The sequence below is a fragment of the Acanthochromis polyacanthus genome, chromosome 14 (assembly GCF_021347895.1).
Source record: "Acanthochromis polyacanthus isolate Apoly-LR-REF ecotype Palm Island chromosome 14, KAUST_Apoly_ChrSc, whole genome shotgun sequence".
NCBI classification, from domain to species: Eukaryota; Metazoa; Chordata; class Actinopteri; family Pomacentridae; genus Acanthochromis; species Acanthochromis polyacanthus.
Genome location: NC_067126.1, coordinates 36,219,167 through 36,238,883, shown reverse-complemented (window position 1 = coordinate 36,238,883; position 19,717 = coordinate 36,219,167). Strand labels below are relative to the sequence as shown.

The 19,717-nt window shown below is 39.1% G+C and overlaps 2 protein-coding genes across 3 annotated transcripts in view; one reads left to right on the top strand and one right to left on the bottom strand.

The window, feature by feature from the left end:
• The window catches only part of sestd1 (SEC14 and spectrin domains 1), a 28,452-nt gene extending 19,530 nt beyond the window's left edge, over window positions 1-8,922 (top strand). For both annotated transcript variants that reach the window (XM_051958799.1, XM_022203627.2), the window contains exons 12-19: window positions 469-663; window positions 1,046-1,160; window positions 1,236-1,401; window positions 1,727-1,808; window positions 1,886-2,008; window positions 2,963-3,154; window positions 4,166-4,269; window positions 4,478-8,922. In XM_051958799.1, coding sequence (XP_051814759.1) covers window positions 469-663; window positions 1,046-1,160; window positions 1,236-1,401; window positions 1,727-1,808; window positions 1,886-2,008; window positions 2,963-3,154; window positions 4,166-4,269; window positions 4,478-4,748 — 1,248 coding nt within the window. In that variant the 3' untranslated portion in view covers window positions 4,749-8,922. The remainder of the gene's footprint in view (window positions 1-468; window positions 664-1,045; window positions 1,161-1,235; window positions 1,402-1,726; window positions 1,809-1,885; window positions 2,009-2,962; window positions 3,155-4,165; window positions 4,270-4,477) is intronic.
• Window positions 8,923-10,078: 1,156 nt separating this feature from the next.
• On the bottom strand, window positions 10,079-15,127 carry dnajc15 (DnaJ (Hsp40) homolog, subfamily C, member 15). Its single transcript, XM_022203626.2, has 6 exons — window positions 14,984-15,127; window positions 13,190-13,241; window positions 12,163-12,236; window positions 11,469-11,545; window positions 11,313-11,383; window positions 10,079-10,565 (listed from the first exon to the last, which is right to left on the bottom strand). The coding sequence occupies exons 1-6, from the start codon at window positions 15,086-15,088 to the stop codon at window positions 10,495-10,497; spliced, it is 450 nt and encodes a 149-aa protein (XP_022059318.1). The 5' UTR covers window positions 15,089-15,127; the 3' UTR covers window positions 10,079-10,494.
• Window positions 15,128-19,717: the final 4,590 nt, after the last annotated feature.

The window sequence follows — 19,717 nt, the reverse complement described above, 5'->3', positions numbered from 1 at the left end:
AAGAAAATTCTAATAATTCCTTAAAAGTTTCCCTGAAAAGTTTTATTTTAAAAAAATCCCCCAAATTTGGCAGGAAAATTCTTGCAAATATTTTTTAAAAAATAAGCAAAAATCTTTAAAAAATAAAATCCGAACAATATCTGAAGTGATTACACATGTATCAGTAAAACTTGTAATATTTTCTTTAAGAACATTCACAAAGAATCAACCAAAATCCAGTGAAATTCTCATTCTTCTCATGCAGCTCCAGAGTTGCTTTCATTTAACTTCTTTTCTGAGTCATTGAGTTATTTTTACACCCATTTCTTTCTGTTACAGTAGAGCAAACACAGAACATTACTACACGCTACGGCAGCTTTTTGAGTCACTTCCTGAGCTTAATATCTACTGCAGGACTCTTGTTGCCCCTGTTCTGTGTCTCCATGTGGAGTTGGTTACCCTGGTGATTCGGTGTCTCTGTGTTTCCAGGAGTGGTTTGCCGTCTACGTGGAGTTGAACCAGCAGATCGCCGCCTTGCTCAGTGCCGGGGAAGAGGAGGAAGTGGCCGAGCTGAAGGCTCTGCAGCAGCAGCTGAGCGACGTCTGCTACCGACAGGCGGCTCAGCTGGAGAGCCGACAGAACGTCCTGCAGGCGGCGCAGGGCTTCCACAGCACCACACAGGAGGTAAGGAGCTCAGACTGGAGGTTATTCCACCTGAAATCATCAGGAGGCTTCTGGTTAACCAGCTCTGATTTACTAAAAATGTTTCTGTCAACGATGGAAATGCTGTTTTCATATATCAAGAACTTTCTGAGAAAAGCATTTTAGAGAAATTGCAGATTTATTTATGAGGCTGAAGGATTATGATTATTGAAGATAAAAGCCTGGAAATATCACAGTTATTTCTCAACATGTCTTTGATACAGAATCTTTAACTTTCAGATTCTCCCCTCTTAGGGTCTCATGTTGGACACTTCAGAATTAGACGATAATGTAAAAAACATACAACAGCGTGCATAAAATGAGAAATAGTCAGGTAATGGTGTGTTTGTGATTGATCCTGCAGCTGTCCCAGCAGCTGGACGGTCTACTGGGCATGCTCTGTGCCGACGTGGCTCCAGCTGACGGAGCATCGATTCAGCAAAACCTCAAACTGCTGGAGGAGAAGCTGCAGACCGTCGGTTCGTACTCCTCTCATTTTCCTACAAAATCCCGTTTGGTGTCGTACAGTTCCTAAACGTCTCCCCTCTCTGCAGAAGCAGGACTTACGTCTGTGCGTCAGAAGGGGGCGCTGGTCCTGGAGCAGATGTGCAACCAGCCGTCCTGGAGTCTGGAGGAAAGCGAGAGTCCACCAGGAGACCCGCAGGACAACGTTCAGCAGATCCAGTCTGTGATGGAGGAGATGCAGCTCCGCAAGCAGCGGTACCTTTCTCCTACTTCTTCTTTTCATGCATCTGTTCGTTAAAAGCCTCTTTTTGTAAAGCTGTCAAAAACATTTGTAGAAAACATTCAGCTCCTGCTTGAGGAGACACAGGAGGTCTCTTTGATGAAACACGACACTTGAATTTAAGCTTGTGATCAGTTTTTCGCACCTGACTGGGAGGTAACAGCGATCCACATCCTTCCTTATCAAACATCCCATTCCTGCTTCTGAGGGAACAAACTGCTTCATTTCTAGTAACCTCTCCTCCAGCGCCACCCTGAAGACAAACTGATCTGATATTGAGCCTCTAACTGTGTGTTCCAGATGTGAGGACATGGTGGACGTGAGGAGGCTGAAGATGCTCCAGATGGTCCAGCTGTTCAAATGTGAAGAAGACGCTTTACAGGTGAGACGCACGACGGCACAGAAACACACACAGATGCCGTACACACGCTTCCTGTCCTGATCTGTGCGTGTTTTCAGGCGGTCGAGTGGCTCGGAGAGCTGCTGGACGCCTTGTTGAAGACTCACGTCCGACTAGGAGACGACTCTCAGGAGACCAGGACCATGCTGGACAAACACCGCAAGTTTGTGGACGTCGCTCAGGTGAGACACGGAGCCGCTTGATTAGCTGCCAACCATTTAAGAATCCACGATTTATTTATTTTTAGTATGGGCTAACACTTTATTAATCCTGAAGGAAATTCTTTTTCCAGATGTTGCTGAAAAAACAAAAATACATAACATTACCATCAATGCATTACCTGAGAGAGAAGCAAAAAGATAATCAAATAAATGATCAAATAAGAGTTTAAATGAAGAAATAATACTAGCGAGTGATTCTGAGGTAGTCATAATATATATTTCATTAAAAATGAAATATTGTGTCTTACATTGACACATGAAGGGGAAATATCACAAATAAAATTCAAATTTTACTCATGAAATTAAAATATTACGCATGATAATGAAGTTTTACGCTTGAAATTGAAATAATGCAGCTGAAAAATGAAAAACAACACGTTATATTTACGAAAAATCAACAGTCTAACTCAAAATTCTCTGATTGCAGCGTCTTAAATGGGAATATTTTTGGTCTGTTTCCACAAACTGAACCTCATTGTTCCCAGTTTAAAAAAAAAGTTGAATGAATGGGGGAAAAAAAATGTTGATACGGTATAAAAAGTGTTTACTACCTTAAATTAGCATGTTAACGAGCTCATATTTATTAGAACTGAACACAACCCACAGCTGAAGGACATCAGGAGTTTTTCAGGTTTTTATTCACAAATCAAAGTAGGATGAAGTCAGACTTTGACCTGATGATGAGGCCATCTAATAGTCTGTTTAGACTTTTTATTTAAAAGCATGTATGTCTAAAGTCACCAAACGAATGTTACCAGCAGTCCTTGAAATAGTTGTTCAGTTTGCACCAAAGTAGCCGAGGTCGAGTCGCGCCACGAGCGAGACTAAACAAAACGTCAGACGATAAGAGAAGACCCTGAAAGCAGAACGGCAGACTGACACTAACTCTCCGTGTCTTCCCGTCTCTTCCTTCAGAGCACCTACGATTACGGCCGCCAGCTGCTGCAGGCCACCGTCGTCCTCTGTCAGTCTCTGCGCTGCACCACTCGGTCCTCCGGAGACACGCTGCCGAGACTCAACCGGGTCTGGAAGCAGTTCAGCGTCAGCGCCGAGGAGAGGCAGCAGAGACTGGAGCTGGCTCTGAACTTCCACACCGCTGCCGAGAGGGTGAGATCTCCCCGCCTTACCTGTCAGGTGTAGCAGCGAGTGGAGGCGTCGGTGTGTCCGAGAAAAAGCAGTGAAGCTCAGTTATTAGGGCCTGAGCAGTGACGCTGTGTAGGACCTGATTGGAAAGCAAGGAATTATTTTTCACCCTTTCAAAGATGATGTGATGAGAAAACCTTTTGTTGCATAACTACAAAAAGATTCAAAATCATCCGCAAAAGATGCAAAACCACACAAACATTCAAAAGTCGCCATAAAGGACGCAAAATCACCACAAAAACGTGCGAAATGAGCCAAAAAGATGGAAATTAATGGCAAAGATGCAAATCACCAATAAAACACACTAAATCCCCACAAAAAGAAGTGAAATGGGCCAAAACAGGCAAGATAACCACCAAAAAATGCAACATGGGCTTGAAAAGAAGCCAAATAGCCACAAAAAGTTTCAAAAACACCCCAAAAGCTGCCATAACAAGACACAGAATTATAACAATAAGAATCAAAAGCAACACAGAAAATTAAAATAACCATAAGATATGCAATGTTTTGCACTGAGGTGATCAGAAAAGTCTTTTACAACCAAGCTGCCATCAGGAAGATTTTTAAAAACTTTCCTCCCAACAAGCTCAATGTGTCTCGTCTTCCATCACTCAGTGCTTCCTGTGCATTTTCTTCACAGCTGTAAACAGACTTTAGGTTCGTTAGCGCCACCTACTGGGCTGGCGGGTTCATCAGTGTTAGCGGTGTGCCAGAAATTAGGGAAAGATGCGATTAAATGCATTATTTTTTCTGTAATTAATCAATCGAAATGAACGTGTTAAAGTCTCAGCCCTAGTCATTATATAAAGCTTCTGTATAATTCTAGCAGGTCATATAAACCAGTAAAAGTTGCACTAAGAGTTTCCTGTTGGCATCAAATCTATGTGACCTGCTCCGTCTAATCCGTGTGTCGTCCTCACATGTTGCTGAACATATAAATGTTCCTTCAGTACACGTGTTTTTACCATGTTTCAGGTGTTGCAGCAGGAATTTGTGGAGGCCGAGTCTCTGGATGAAGTCGACTCTTCAGGGAAAACTCTCCTGGACAGACTGACCATGCCGATCATCTTCCCTGATGGGTACAAACACATTCATTACCAATACACAACCTCATATAGCTACTCCTGCCCTAAAACCTGAAATATCTGCTGCTTTTGTCATTTGCAACCAACAAAACACTCTGTAGATATTTGTCCTTTTTTCTCCATTCCTGAGAAACATCCAAAACAAATTCCACATTTAAAGATGTCTAATTCCTTTTTTTTTTTTTTTTTTTTTAAATTTCAGGAGCGAGCAGTACTTTGGGAGTCCCAGCGACACGGCAGCAGCAGCGGAGGGCGTCAGAGAGCGCCTCCTGCTGGTGGAGGAGCGACGGCTGCAGCTGCAGGAGGCGAGGCTTCATAACGACGAGGAGGAGGAGGAGGAAGAAGTGCTGAACGGGCAGGAGGCGAGACTAGATGTGATCGGAGAGGAACTGAGTGAGAAAGAGGAGCAGGAGGAGGAGGAGGAGGCGGGGCAGCAGGATGAAGATCTAGAGAGAGCCACGCAGGACTGCTAATGGTCGCCGAGCACGTTAAACCGAGCAGCCTTAATGAAGCTCGATTCATCTCCACCTCCGACGTGTCCTCCCTGAGCCAGCAGCGCCGTCGTTCTGTCGCCTCCTTGGTGTTTGTTTTTATTCAGACTATCACTGCTTCACCTTCTCCTGCAGGAGGACGAAACACGGTGGAAGCAGAAACTGTGAAAGCTGGAAGATCAGCGTCCAAACGTAACAAATGTAAAATACTGGAGTTATTATTTACTGGAATAATGAATATTCATGTCTCTGGATGCTCTATTGATGATAATCGACTGTAAAATAACCCGTTCTGGATGCTCCTAGTGTTCACCTAACACCTCCTCCTCCTCCTCCTCCGTGTTCTCCTGAGTGGGCAGAGCTTCATGGTGCTTTCTCCAACTTCTACTTGATCCTGTTCCTGCATTAACATTCCTGTAGACGCTGTCATGGAGCTTTTCAACAACGGGAAATCCTACCAGCTAGAAACAAAACTCTGCTTTACTGACAAACTTTTCTACAGCAGCCGAGTCGAGTCCTCTACAGCTAAACAATATCCAATCAGCTTAAAGTACAACTTTTACATTATTTGTGAAGTCGGACTGAAATCTAAACTCTCCTCGTTAAGCCTTAGTCGTGTCCACATGTCTGCAGTTTGCCACACGCATTTTTCTGGAAATAAATAACACAAGAATTCAGCTGTGACACCTTAAAGCAGGAGTGTCCAACTCATTTTAGTCCAGGTTCCACGTTCAGCCCAGTTTGATCTGAAGTGGACCTGAGCAGTAAAACCACAGCATAACAACATATAAACAACCACAACTCCACATTTTTCTTTTGTTTTAGTGAAAAAGTACATTCTGAAAATGTTCACATTTAAAGAATTATCTTTTCACAAACATCATGAACAGCCTGAAATTTGTTAAATGACAAAAGTCAGACAAAAACAAGACAAAATTTTACAGAAACGAGACACAAAACAACAAAAATAAAGGTCAAAGGTTCTTTATTGTCATATCATTCCACATTTGCACATGAAACAATACGAAATTGGACCCTGGTCCCGGTTTCAGCCATAAGACAAAATAAAAACACTTTCATAAAAGACACTATAAGTATAAAGAGACACACTAATATATACAAACCTACAACATAAATATATGTACAATGAACCATCAGTTAGTGCAAAAATGAGAAACATAATGACAAAAAAATGAGACAAACGAAACAAAAAAGGGGAAAAAAATCTGACAAAAAGAAAGGGACAAAAAATGGACGAATGACAAAAGCGCGACAAAAAAATTACATGACACAAATGAGACAAAAAAATGAAAAAAGTGAGAAATAAAATGACTAAAAATAGACTGACAACACAAGCGAGACAGAAAAACACAGAATGTCTAAAACAAGACAAAATATTACAAAAATGAGACACAAAGTCACAAAAACAGCAATCAAAGTCAAAACAACTTGTCATGGTCTAGAAACTATTTTAAATTTATGATTTTACTAATTTACAATCTGCTCTTAATGTCTTCTCTGGAATTTTTACAGTTTGAGGGCCGGATTGGACCCTCTGGAGGGCCGGATTTGGCCCACGGGCCACATGTTGGACACCCCTGCCTTAAACGGTTTTACATGTATGAGATAATCGTACCTGCCTTCTACTGCCAAACATTGGTTGGAAGGTTGTAAACTAAGTTATACACTAAGCTAACTTCGAGGCTAAATGAGGCTTTGAATAGGCGCTTTATCTGCGTTAACTTTATTTCTATGGAGGCCTAGAGTAAAAACCATAATAAGCTATGACTTTAGAGTGTAAAAGACGGACGTAGCCGCTGGGTTTTTAAACAGAAACCAATGATGAACTGCCAAAAACCTGCATTCTTCCTAACAGCCAGCAGGAGGCGACTCCTCTGGTTACAAGAAGAAGTCAGATTGTATAGAAGTCTATGAGAAACTGACCCGATTTCTCATTTGATTTGTTCCCTCAGTAAACATTCTGTTATCGAGTTCATGGTATCAGCTGCTAGTTTCACAAATGTTTGAACACAGCATGGTGATTATTTAGTGAATTATGGTTTTATTTTGAGTAAAACAGATGATAAAACCAGCTATGTTTTAGGCCAAAGCTGCCTTGTGATTGACTGGTCGCCATCAGTGACCTCGGGTCCTTCAATTAGATCCACCTTCTAGCTCATCACACCCAGTTTTAAAAGACCAAGTACTGAATGAAGGCTTCACAGGGGTAGTCCACAAACTGTTGACATCACGGCTGCTACGTCCATCTTTTATATACAGACCATCTCCTGCAAAGGCCAAGTTAGCACCTCAGAAGTTTTCAGATGCTTTATTGCTTTACCATCAGTAGCAGAATGTATTAAGGTAGCTTAATCTGCTGCTGGACGTTATCTTCTTTAGGTCGTCCCCCCGTCATTGGTAGTAGAGTTATTGGTAGCAGACAGATGATGACGCTCATAATTAAAGCTTTTATAATCAGCGTGGTTAGGAATAAGGTGCATATTAATCCAAAATGTAACTCAAACTGCAGCTTCACGGTAGAGCGCCTCCGCAAACAAATCAAGATGCGGTTTAGAACGATAGGCTTTTTCCACTGCAGGAACTTGCAGCCTGATACTTTGTTCGTGTTCCAACCGCTAAGAACTATCAGAGATGTTTTAGAGGGAGAAAAGGGTCTTTTCTAGCTTCTGAAAGTCCTCATAGAGTAGCAGTCTTCTCCTCTAACATCACCATCAACAAAGCTAACATATCAAACCCTCAATTTTTCTGTTTTCTATGTGCAACTGAAATTACATCCCATAATTGCTAGTTTTCGTTTTGCCACACTCAGATTTAATGTCGTGGTCGAAGCTGTTGGATCCTACTGTCCTTTCAACCACTTTATTTCCATTGCGATGCAGGATTCCTTCACTGTAATGGAAATAAAACGGCTGAAAGGACCGATTCCTGTAAACCAGTTCTTGACATACGACCAAAACGCGTCTGGTGAAGTCACAGTGACCTCTTCATTCAAATTACACTCAGTTCATCCTGGAATCCAAGTGAATGTTTGTGCCAAATTTGAAGAAGTTCCCTCAAAGCATCAATGAGAATGAGATGGACAGACACTACAAAAACATAACGCATAAAAATATCAGAATAAATGGATACAGAGTCTAAATGTCAAGCCTTTTGGTGTACAATACCCACAGAAACACTGGCAGCTACCAGGTTTCACCACAAACTAGAGATCATCGGCGCATATGCCAGAAAATCTCAATAGTATTAGCAACTGGTAATGTTGGTTAGGAGTTCAAATAATCAAAAAAGATCAAACTAAAGTCAAAGAAGTGATACGTTGAACTATTTGACTAGATCCTCCTGACTAGAGCCTTGCTTGTGTTGGATCTACTCTCAGATGTTCGTCGCTTTGGATAAACTCAGATTGTAGAGTTGTATTTTAGTGCCTGCACGCTACAAACATGACCTGTTGTTGCCAAATTCGTAGAGAGAATACTGATGTAAACGCTTCCAAAATATTGACTTCAGCTCGCGATTAGCTTCATCTTCCCGGTGTTGTCTCGACCGTATCGCTCCCTACGGTTCGGCCCAGATAGAAAACGGTTTGACTGGGATCATGGACCATGTGGATGTATCGTCTAACAGACCAGTTTGGCTGTGAAAATGTCTGACAACATGCTGCAGATGTCTTCCAGTTCCTAATCGCTGAACTGAACTATTGAGGCATGTTTCGTATCCGTGTTTCCCAAACCTCCAGCTGCCTGATTCCAGAAGGGAAAAGTTTGAATGCTCAGCTCATGGACCTTGATTTTGGACGTCTCCGGAGCTTTGGCAAATGTGGAAACAGATTAATTTCAGTTTGACTTTAAGCTGGCTGAGTGGACGTTTCTCCTGGAACATCTCCTGTTGGAACATTAACGATGCTTTCGCCTTTCAAGGACTCAAAATCCTCCATCGATGGACCGACCTCCAACGGCGACATTTGAACCGGACGGATTCCTTTTCTATTTATTCGACCATTTTCCATGCAGACCTTCTGTAATTGGTACTTCTGGCCAGTGACTGCTGCTGTAAGTGTAACTGAAATGATGCTTTCTGCCCTCCATCCGATGAAATCTATACGACATGATTCTCTAAATAAAGCTTTTGAAGTTGATGTCTGGGGCGTTCGTTTGTTATTCGTCTGATTTATGATGACGAAAAAGGACCATTGAAAAACATCTTTTGTCCCGTGCAGCTTTCAGGAAAAATGTGGTAAAAGGAGAAAACACGACTAAATAGAGAAATGAGGCAACAAAAAGAGAAAATAGGAAATACAATCACGCTAAAAGACTTTAACCTCAGCCCTCATACTGCAGTAATACTCTGTATGCCAAGTCGTTCCACTCCACCTCAATTGAAACCCATTCTATTTCTATTCTATGGTATTAGACTTTTATTCTGGAGCGCTGGCTTCAAATTTCCGTTATTACTCACAAAAAAAATGACACAATCTAGTGGAAAACTACATTGTGTCATTTTGTAGATTTGACCAATGGAGCAAATGCAGGTTTTGTTTGTTTTGTCACTTCCTGCTTTAGTTCCAGACTCATGGAAAACATGTTTACAGCTGAAATGGATTGTGGGTGTTGGTGGGGATGTCACAGAGTGGTGTGTGTACACTAAGGGTTAAAGAAAGGTTGGTGTTTACATGCAATGAAGAAAATACGAGTTAGCTTTTGTTTTTGGTGTAATAGGATTCCCAAATCTCTAAAGCTAAAATTAGCCTCCAAGGTGAAATGTGGCTGCTGCAGGTAATTCTTGAGTCAACTTTAACCCTCCTGTCGTCCTCCAGGTCAAAACTGACCCGTTTTGAAGTTTGAAAATGTAGAAAAAAAATATGTATTTTCACAGTGAAACTTCTGATGTCCACATTTTCAACATTTTTGGGAAATCTGAAATTTTTTTGGTGGAAATAAAGAAATGTTAAGAATGTTTCTTTAAGAACATTCACAAAAAAAATCAACCAAAATCCAGTGAATTTTACTGGATTTTGGTTGATTTTTTTTTGTGATATATATATATGTGTGTGTGTAATCACTTTAGATATTTTTAGGAATTTTTAATAAAATTTAAGAGAAACTTTTAAGGAATTAATAGAATTTTCTTGCAGATTTTTTTTCAGACAAGGAAACAATATTTTTGTGGTGTCTGTAAATGAGGACAACAGGAGGGTTAAAAACACACTTCAGATACTTTGATCCCGACTTTTCAGTCCTAAAATCAGTTTAACCACTAAATGTAGTTCATAAATAAAACCCAACGAGTATAAATGTTGACAAATAAAGTTTATTGATGTTTACTGCTTTCATTTAACTGTTTAAATATGGAAATGTGACTTTATTACTCTATTGTTGCTTAAATAGATCATTATGTAACGCTGTACATGCACATATCTGTACACTCAGACCGAAACGCTAAACATGGAGACGAAGAGCAGCACTGTTCCAGTTTAACACCTAAAGGGTTTCACATCCTCCCCTCTCAGGTAAAATACATATTTATATGTTCACAGAGTTGATTTAACGTCAGCTGAGGAAGGAAACCGTCATGAAAGCATCTGTTTTTCCATCTTCCAGGAGCCTGAGTGGACGGATGTCTTGGTGTGGAGCTGATGTGGAAGCTGACGGAGCGGAGCTGCAGAGCTGGAAGGAGATGAAGTCTTTAAAGTCCTCGTTAACGGTTCAGGTCATCGGCGGGTCTCTTTGTCCAGAAGGTCTTTGGCCTCGTTGATCTTAGCAGCAACAAACGGTGACCCGCCTGAACACACAGACACGAGTTTTAATGTGACACTGTGTCACAAAATACAACCATCAACAAGCTTTAGACACATTAACACCAATTATTGAACATTATTAATACAAAGTAATTATAGGAGGGAACTTTTAGCACTTTTTACCACCAAATTCAACTGTTCATGAGCGTTTAATGACTGAAGCTGTGGCTGGAGGTCAGTGTGAGCACTTAGGAATTGCTTTTGTCTCTCTTTTGGTAACTTGTGGATTCATTTTCTGGTTTTGTAGAAGTTCGTTCTTTCTTATTTTTGAGAAAGTACCTAACCTAGGTCCTGTACAGGCTTTGGCTCATTATTTAGCAGATGATCTGCTGCATTGTTTGGGGATTATTGATGCTATTTTAACTCATTAATGTGCCAAACACAGACGAATAATTACCCAAAAAAATCATATTGTGACTTGCAAGCATGTCCTTAATGTGTACAATCTATTATGAGGCTGTAATAAGTCATCCTGCAGTTAAAAGACGTCACAACTAGTCATGCACATCAACTTAAAAGAGTTCCAGCACAGACAGAGACAGATATGTTACTGATACAGCCTGAATGTGATTTTATTTACAAAAAGAAATATTTGCCCGTGTTGTGACAACTTAAGTTTGTATGATTTTGACATTTTACTCAACAAAAACAAACAAAACAGAAATGTGGCTCTGGCTGAAGCTGAATACTGAATCAGTATCACAGAGGACAGATTGTGAATTGAAGCTCACCTTTATCTGGATGGTTCAGGACCATGATCCTTCGATGAGCCTCTCGTACTTTGGCCTTAGTGCTGGCTGGGCTGAACAGAGAATAGATCCGTGTGATTAGCCATAAATTAGACGTTTCCTCTGAGAAGCAGATTAAACTACAGCACACTCCACTACCTGATGCCCAGGATGAGGCTGGCCTCTCGCTTGGACATCTTCTGCTCGAAGCCTCCTTTGTAATACGCTGAGAACGCCTGAGGAGACAGAAAAGTGTTTGATTATCAATAATCTGAGCCAAACTTAAAGAGGGGATGCATTGTATTTGGTATTTTTCACCTCTAAATTTGGGGAAATGTTATAAAAAATCGAGTTTTGTTTGCATATTTTAAAGATCTGCACGTCTCAGGTCTGAAATCCACAAAAGTATCCACGTTTACGGGACGAAGGTCTACAGATACAGTACAGGGAGCTGAGTATTATGGGATAATGTTAAAGACCTTTTTTAAAATTATTAGTGTCCGTTTTCTGCCATTTCATCCCTCGTCTTTCTGCATATGAAGCACCTTTACTGTGTTTTTCACACTGTGTTCAGTGCCTGTTGATTTGTTGAAGTCATTTATGCCAAAAAATGTCATTTTCTGCTCATCAGCTTCCATTTCATTATCACATATCATTTGTTTCAGAAGTTGTGTGACATCCAGATGCCTCTTAAAGGGTCATTTAAACTTATTAAGAAAAGCCTTTAGTGGTACCTTTTATGCGTATTCTGTGGAATACATCTAAAAATAAAGAGTGTGGCCTCAAAGTTTAGCTCAATCAGACTTCGTATTCACATGGCAGCAGATGTTCAGTCGGTTCATTAATGACTCACCGATGTGGGCATCTTCTTGACAGTTTCAGAGAAAACCTGTCCAAGAGGCTTCCACAGCTGGAATGCATAGCGGCCTGAGGATCAAACACAAAATACGTTAAAGCAGGGCTGTCAAACTCATCTTAGTACAGGTTCCACATTCAGCCCAGTTTGATCTCCAGAGAGACCAGTAAAACCACAGCATAAATGAGCTGTAAATAACCACAACTCCCAATGCTTCCTTTGTTTTAGTGAAAAAGTACATTCTGAAAACGTTCCCATTTAAGGAGCTATCTTTCTATCTTCTCATCAGTTTATCATTTACACAGTACAACTTCCAGATCACAGAGTGTCTACAAAGGAGACAACATTTAGTCACAGCTATCTGGAACTGAATCATAGAGAATTTTACTTTGAAAGAGACAAAAACAACAATAAAAACAAGACAAATTGTCACAAAAATGAGGCACAAAGCGACAAAATGATACATAAAACGACAAAAGCAAGAAACAAAATGACAAAAAATGAGACAACTGACACGAAACAAAACAAAAATTGGACAAAAAAGTTACAAAGCGACCAAAAAATGGACAAATGAGACAAAAAATGACAAAAGCAACAAACAGAATGACAAAAAATAACAAGTGAGACAAAAAGGAAACTCAAAACGTCAGAAAGGATATAAAAAAGGCAAAAACATGAGACAAATCACACAAGTCAGACAAAAAACAACAAAACAAGACAAAATATTACAAAAATGAGACAGAAAACGACAAAATAACAATCCAGTATTTCACTTTCTGATCAAAATAACTTGTCATGGTCTAGAAATGATTTTAAATTTATCGTTTTACTAATTTACAATCTGCAGTTAACGTCTTCTCTGGAATTTTTACACTTTGAGGGCCGGATTGGACCCTCCGGAGGGCCGGTTTTGGCCCACGGGCCTCGTGTTGGACACCCCTGCGTTAAACAGTTACACACCAAACATATGTATAAAGCATGCACCTGTGGATACTGTAATCTCAGTAAATCCAGATGTTCTTACCTGCAAAACCTGCAGCAGCAACACCGAGACCAACAGCAATCAGAGTCTGTCCCTGTCACCAGAATAAAACACCCAGCAGTTATCACACCAGGTTAGAGACACAACACAGCCTCAGAGTGTCTTATTTAGTCCACTGTGGAGATGGCAGCAAGACAACATGTGCTAAAACAAATCAAACAGGCAGTGGATACTCTACTGTTTCACTAAAGGTTAATCAGCTTCATGAGGATGCCCAGAAATCATTGTGTCAGATTCAGTCAGACATTTGACCAAATATAAGATGTTTACCCAAAGCTGTGTTATAATGAACTGTATTCAAACTCTAAATATTGCAAATCAGCTGACAGGACATGAACTTTGTGTGTTTGGACACTTGTGTTGCATTGGGTGTCATCATAATTATGTATTGTGAAATAATCTGCTGTATTGAAGCTGTTTGTCATAGAGACCTCAATATTATGAGCCTAATAATAATTCATATTCTAAATAAAGTTTATGTCAGCAGTGGAAGGCTGCAGGATGAACGCCTCGTCTGGATACACCGGCTGAACAATTCATCGAAATATTACTGAAATTCAAATATTAACAAACACAATATCCAAACTGGTAAAGGCAAAAATGTGTCAGAAAATAGTACAGAGGGACCGATCTGCAAATCATTTTCTCCAGACATAAAGCAACATGAAAGAAAGCTTTTAAATTTTTTATTCAGCTGAAAACCCATTCGAGCTAAAATTGTGACTCCTGTCACATTTCAAATAGTTGTTAAAATAATCCCAATAAGATCTTTCTTAGCAGTTCATCCAGCCCTGCTGCATGCAGCAGAGCATCTGAAGATGGTATATGTGACATGAAGGGAAACGACTGCTCCATTATTTACATCCCAAACCCTCCTTTGACCGATAACATCCAGGCTAAGATAAGATTAAATGGGATTCATACATCCACAGCCAGTTTTTTTTTACAATAATGTTAACACTAACGAGTAAAAAAAAATCTGTTTTTGTTAATGTAAAATGCTAACTAACTGTTCTAAAGACATACTTGTGCTTTTTTTTCGTTAGTTATTTTGACACAATGTCCAAATTTTAGTGTAACTATTGGCTGTGAAAAATATTCTTCAATTAGCATAGAATAGAAATCCTTTTATTTTTGAAGTGAGACAGCCACAAAAAGTATATTTAACACTCTGTGTAAGTACATATAAAAAATATAATAAATAAGAGAAAATACCAGGTGTGGGGGTATTAAATATTTAGACGTGCAAAATCCTACAATCATAAAATAAAGATAACTTATTTAGTGGAGCAGGATCCCAAAAAAAATTGATGTTGCACTTCTGGATACTGACTTTGTTGAGCATCTACAGGAATGTAGCAGCGTATGACAGCTCAATATAATTTTAATTAACATCTTACCGTATTCCACAACCACATATTTTCATCTACAAGTCAGCTTACTGTGGAGCTTTTAGTCGTTGATCATTTATTTAGCATGTGTTATGTTAGCTTATCAACATCAGTGTTTATGTAAATAACTAGTTACAGCAAATAACCAGGTTTGGTTTACCTAGCTATTCTAGTTAAAATAGTCTAGTGAGCGTAGTTATCCCAAAAAGCTAACGTATATCAAATAAATTTATATTTAATGCTGGTTTCAGCTAGTACAGTTTGCTAGCCGGCTAATGTACCTGATGTCATTGAGATTACCTAAGAGGAGCTAGCGGCTAAAAACACAAGTCAGTTCGGTTTGAAAAACTCTACAAAGACGTTCAGCGTTAAAACAAATACTTACCAGCCGTCTGTCTATCTCTGCATCACTCCTGGCGTTTGTTTTAGGAGAATATTCAGCGTATCTCATGATGTCTCCTCCATCCGCGGACACTCCACCGGCCGCCATGTTGCTTCACTTCTTCTTCTTCTCTCTTTTTAAATGGCGGGTCGCAAACAACTTAAGGTGCATACCGCCACCTACTGCACAAGAGTGTGTATCATCATTCAGTCATTTCTATTTACCTATTTATATCTTATTTAATAACCCTGTGTCCCTCAGGAACACAAGTAGCGCCCTCCTCCCTTTCCTTATCTCTTCCCCCTCTCCTTCTGTTCCCAACATTCCAACTAGACTCCACTTCCTACCCGACTCCTTAACTTTCCTCTCCAACATTTCCCTTTCCACTGAAAATTTCCTACACTGCATCACCACATGTTCCACGGTTTCTTTAACTCTGCATGTTTCACATAGATCATCTCCTCGTTTCCCTAACAGATACATGATATTGTTAAGCCCAGTGTGTCCTACTCGTAAACGTGAGATGACAATTTCTTCCCTCCTGCTCCTTTCTTCGTATCTATTAACTTTCACTGATTTTTGAATTTTATGAAATCCCCTACCCTTCTTATCTTCATCCCACTTTTTCTGCCATTTTTCCAGTCCTTTCCTTTTAATTATTGTTTCCCCTTCTCCTCTGCCTAATTGAATATGCAGTGCTATTTCTCCCTTAAGTGATGCTTTGGCTAATTTGTCTGCCATCTCATTTCACCCCCTCATGTGCTGGTACCCAACAAAACTGTACATCCACACCACCCCGATGTAGTCTAAATAGGCTATGCTGTATTTCCATTAGAAGATCTTCTCTGTCTGAATTAGTTGTCTGTATACTTTGTAAAGCTGCTGCAGAGTCAGTGCACACCACCACCCGTTCTGGTCTGACTTCCTCCACCCACTGCAAGCATACAATAATGGCCACCACCTCTGCTGTGTAAACTGATAACTGATTCGAAATTCTTTTAGATATACATATATTGAAATCTGGGATAAAAATACCAACACCCACATATTCATGTTCATTTTTTGATCCATCTGTAAATATTTTAAGGTGGCTGTAATAATTTTGCCTCACATATGTATTTACTTTTATCACAGTTTCTGCCCTACACCATTCTCTTTTCTTTTCTAAAATACACATATCCACTTTTATTTCTGGGTACAACCATGGAGGAACATTACTTATTGGATTAGCTATTGCAAAATCCAAATTCTCCATGTTAAGCTGTTTCACCTTATTATTTATCTCCCATCCAAAGCCTCTCCTTTTAAATGTGGAATACTCCCAGCACTGTTTTAATGTATTAGTCACGGGATTCTCACCTCCATACCCTTTTAATTTTACCCAGTAACTTAATGCAAATATATCTCTTCTTATCTCCAGTGGTACTTCTCCTGCCTCTATTATGACTGCATTAGTTGGTGTTGTTTTAATGAGTCCTGTACAGATTCTCAAAGCCCTATATTGTAACCTGTCTATTTTTTTGAGAGTAGTTACTGCTGCCGCTCCATATATTATACAACCATAATCTATGGCTGACCTCATCAGTGCTTTATATATGTCCAGTAATGCTTGTTTGTCTGCTCCCCAATTACACCCAGCAACAGCTCGTAAAAGGTTTATTGATTTTTTACATTTTGCTTCTAAATGTTGAATATGAGTTTTCCATGTATATTTATTGTCCAGCCATAGCCCTAGGTACTTAAACTCAGACACTTTCTGCAAAGGTTGCCCATACAACGTTAGATTTATATTATTAATCTCCCTTTTATTTGTTATTATCATGTAACAAGATTTACTGACTGAAAGTTTGAACCCCCACTCATATGACCACCTCTCTACCTCCTGAATCGCATTCATCACATTTTTGGTTACATGAGTCACATTTCTGCTTCTCATCCATATAGCACCATCATCTGCATAGAGGGCTGAATTAATATTCCAGTTTAGATTTGAAAAAATATCATTAATCATGACATTAAACAATATTGGACTAATGGCACTTCCCTGCGGAATACCATTTTCTACCTCAAAATCCTGAGACAACGTTGTTCCTACTTTTACCTTAATTTTTCTATCCGTTAAGAAATTTATTATCCAGTTATAAACTCTTCCACCAATACCCATTTGGTTAAGTTTAATGAGCAGACCATCTCTCCACACTGAATCATATGCCTTCTCAATATAAAAAAAAACAATAATCATAACCTCTTTCATTTTTAAAGTCTTTTCAATCTCATTACTCACTCTAACTAAGGCATCCACTGTTGATCGCCCTTTCCTGAACCCATACTGCCTAACATTCAACAATCCTTTCTGCTCTAAATAAAAAGCTAATCTATTTACTATGATTCTCTCCATCCATTTGCAAATATGTGATGTTAATGCAATAGGTCTGTAATTGATTGGATTTCCAGGATCTTTTCCTGGCTTGCTAAAAGGCAGAATAACTGCCTCCTTCCAACTCCTAGGTATCTGTCCCTCTCTCCATATTTTATTGAAAAGATTCAATATTATTTGCATTGTTACTTCAGGAAGCTGTCGAAACATTGCATAACATAGTTGGTCTTGTCCTGGAGCCGTGTTACCTGTGCCTTGCAAGGCTGTTTTTAGCTCTTTCATTGTGAACTCCATATCTAATGGTGAGCTACAATTTTCTTTTACTTCCCAGATGTTTCCATGTTCCCTAAGAACCAATTCTCTCCTTTCCCTGTGTAAATCATCTAGATGATCACCACTATGAATGGCAGCAAAGGTTTTCCCAAGTAATTCTGCTTTTCCTTTATCTGAAGTAATCACCTCATCTTCATGAATCAGTACTGGGGATTTACCTGAGTTCCTGTTACCATTCATTTTCCTAAACATGGACCACACCTGATCTAACTTGGTTTCTCTCCCAATGGTGGAACAAAAATTTCTCCATGATCTCTTCTTTGCCTCTTTAATTATTTTCCGAACACACGCCCTTTTTCTTTTGAACTCTATTAGATTTTCTTGTATCATATTTTTCATTAGTTTTCTAAAAGCCCTGTTTCTTTCTTTAATTGCTTTAGTGCATTCCTCATTCCACCATGGAACTACCCTTGTCCTACTCCCTGTTGTTTTCTTAACAACATTCAAGTTTGCAGCATCTATAATATGGTCTGCAACCTGTTTAGCATTATCCTCTATATCACCTTCTAGACTGATGAGGCCTACTGTGACTTCACACCAATATTTAAATTTCTTCCAGTCAGCTTTATCAAAGCACCATCTCGTAAAGGTGCAGCCCATCTGTTTGGATACCTCTTTATTAATTTTAATTAGTATTGGAAAATGATCACTACCTACCAGAGACTCATTCCTAACTCTCCATTCACAACAATTAGCTAGCGATTCAGACACTATTGTGAGATCTATACATGAAAGGGCATGTTGCTTCACTGACGTCAATGGAACGAGATATACCACAGCACATCCGGGTAAGACTTTCAAATTAAACGCAAGTCCTGCAGCTTCTTCCTGTTTGTTTTAGGAATTCACCGAAACAAAACTGGACTGTCAATCGGACACAAACGCCCACTGTTATTCCTGTTTATTTTGGATATACGGGGTTTTTATGAGTTATACTGGCAAAAAAATCTCAAGACGTTAACATCTTTTTGTTTAAATTGTGTTTGTCTGCTGTTAAGTCGTGTTTTTATCAGGTTCAATATAGAACCACAGAACTTTTTGTATCATAGTTGACATTTTTGCTGTTTTTAGACCTAAAATCAACATATGTTACCTAAAACTAAACACCACATGGCATTTTTACAGAAAGATTCTTCTAAATATTGAGTAAAATTGAAATTGAAAGATATTTCTAAAGATATTGTACTAAACCTGTTGATTGCTTTATATTAAATAACTCAGAGAGCCTTGGAGTCTTTTCTTCAGGAGGAAATGACATCATGTGGAGCAGGTCATATGATCTAGAACTAACACATTTCCTTGAGAGTTGCTTTTGTAATGGGGAACTTAGTTTAAAGTGACTTCTTGGACACAGATACCATTTGTTGTTTTCCGTATAAAATTTGATATATTGCAAAAACAAGAAATCTTCGTCATGACTATCTCAACTTATCATAAATAACACAATCCAAACTAGTTCTGAATAAGCTCATTTTATTATTGTTTAGCTAATTAGAAGGTGGTTGGTATTAAATTGGGATGGTATTTAGTTGACATTTTAATGATATCCAGTCATTTTTTATTAATAAGTGATTGTTTCCATAATAAATAATTCTGGAATTTGTAAAGAAATGATCATTATGAACATATAAATATTAGTTAGTAGTTTTTTTTTTAACTTTTAATGAAAATGTCTGCAAGATATATCCCATGGACTTCAAAAGTCTCTGAATTATATATTGACCCCACATACCCCCACAATGAATATGGGTCTGAACGTTTCAGCTCAAAATACTGCAAAGATGATTTATTTTACCATAACCACAGAACCCTTGGCTTTGGTCTTGTTCTGATTGGGGTATTTCACTTTCTGTAGCTTTAAATGAGCTGCTGCTGTCATTCAGGAAGAACACTCTGTGTCTGTACCAGGAATGTAGGTATAAAATTGTCAGTCATGGAAATTTATTTTACTGTTTTGAGCACTCTTAAAATAGTCTAACATGACTTCTTCAAGTTAAAATTATCTAACTTCATTCAATGAAACATTT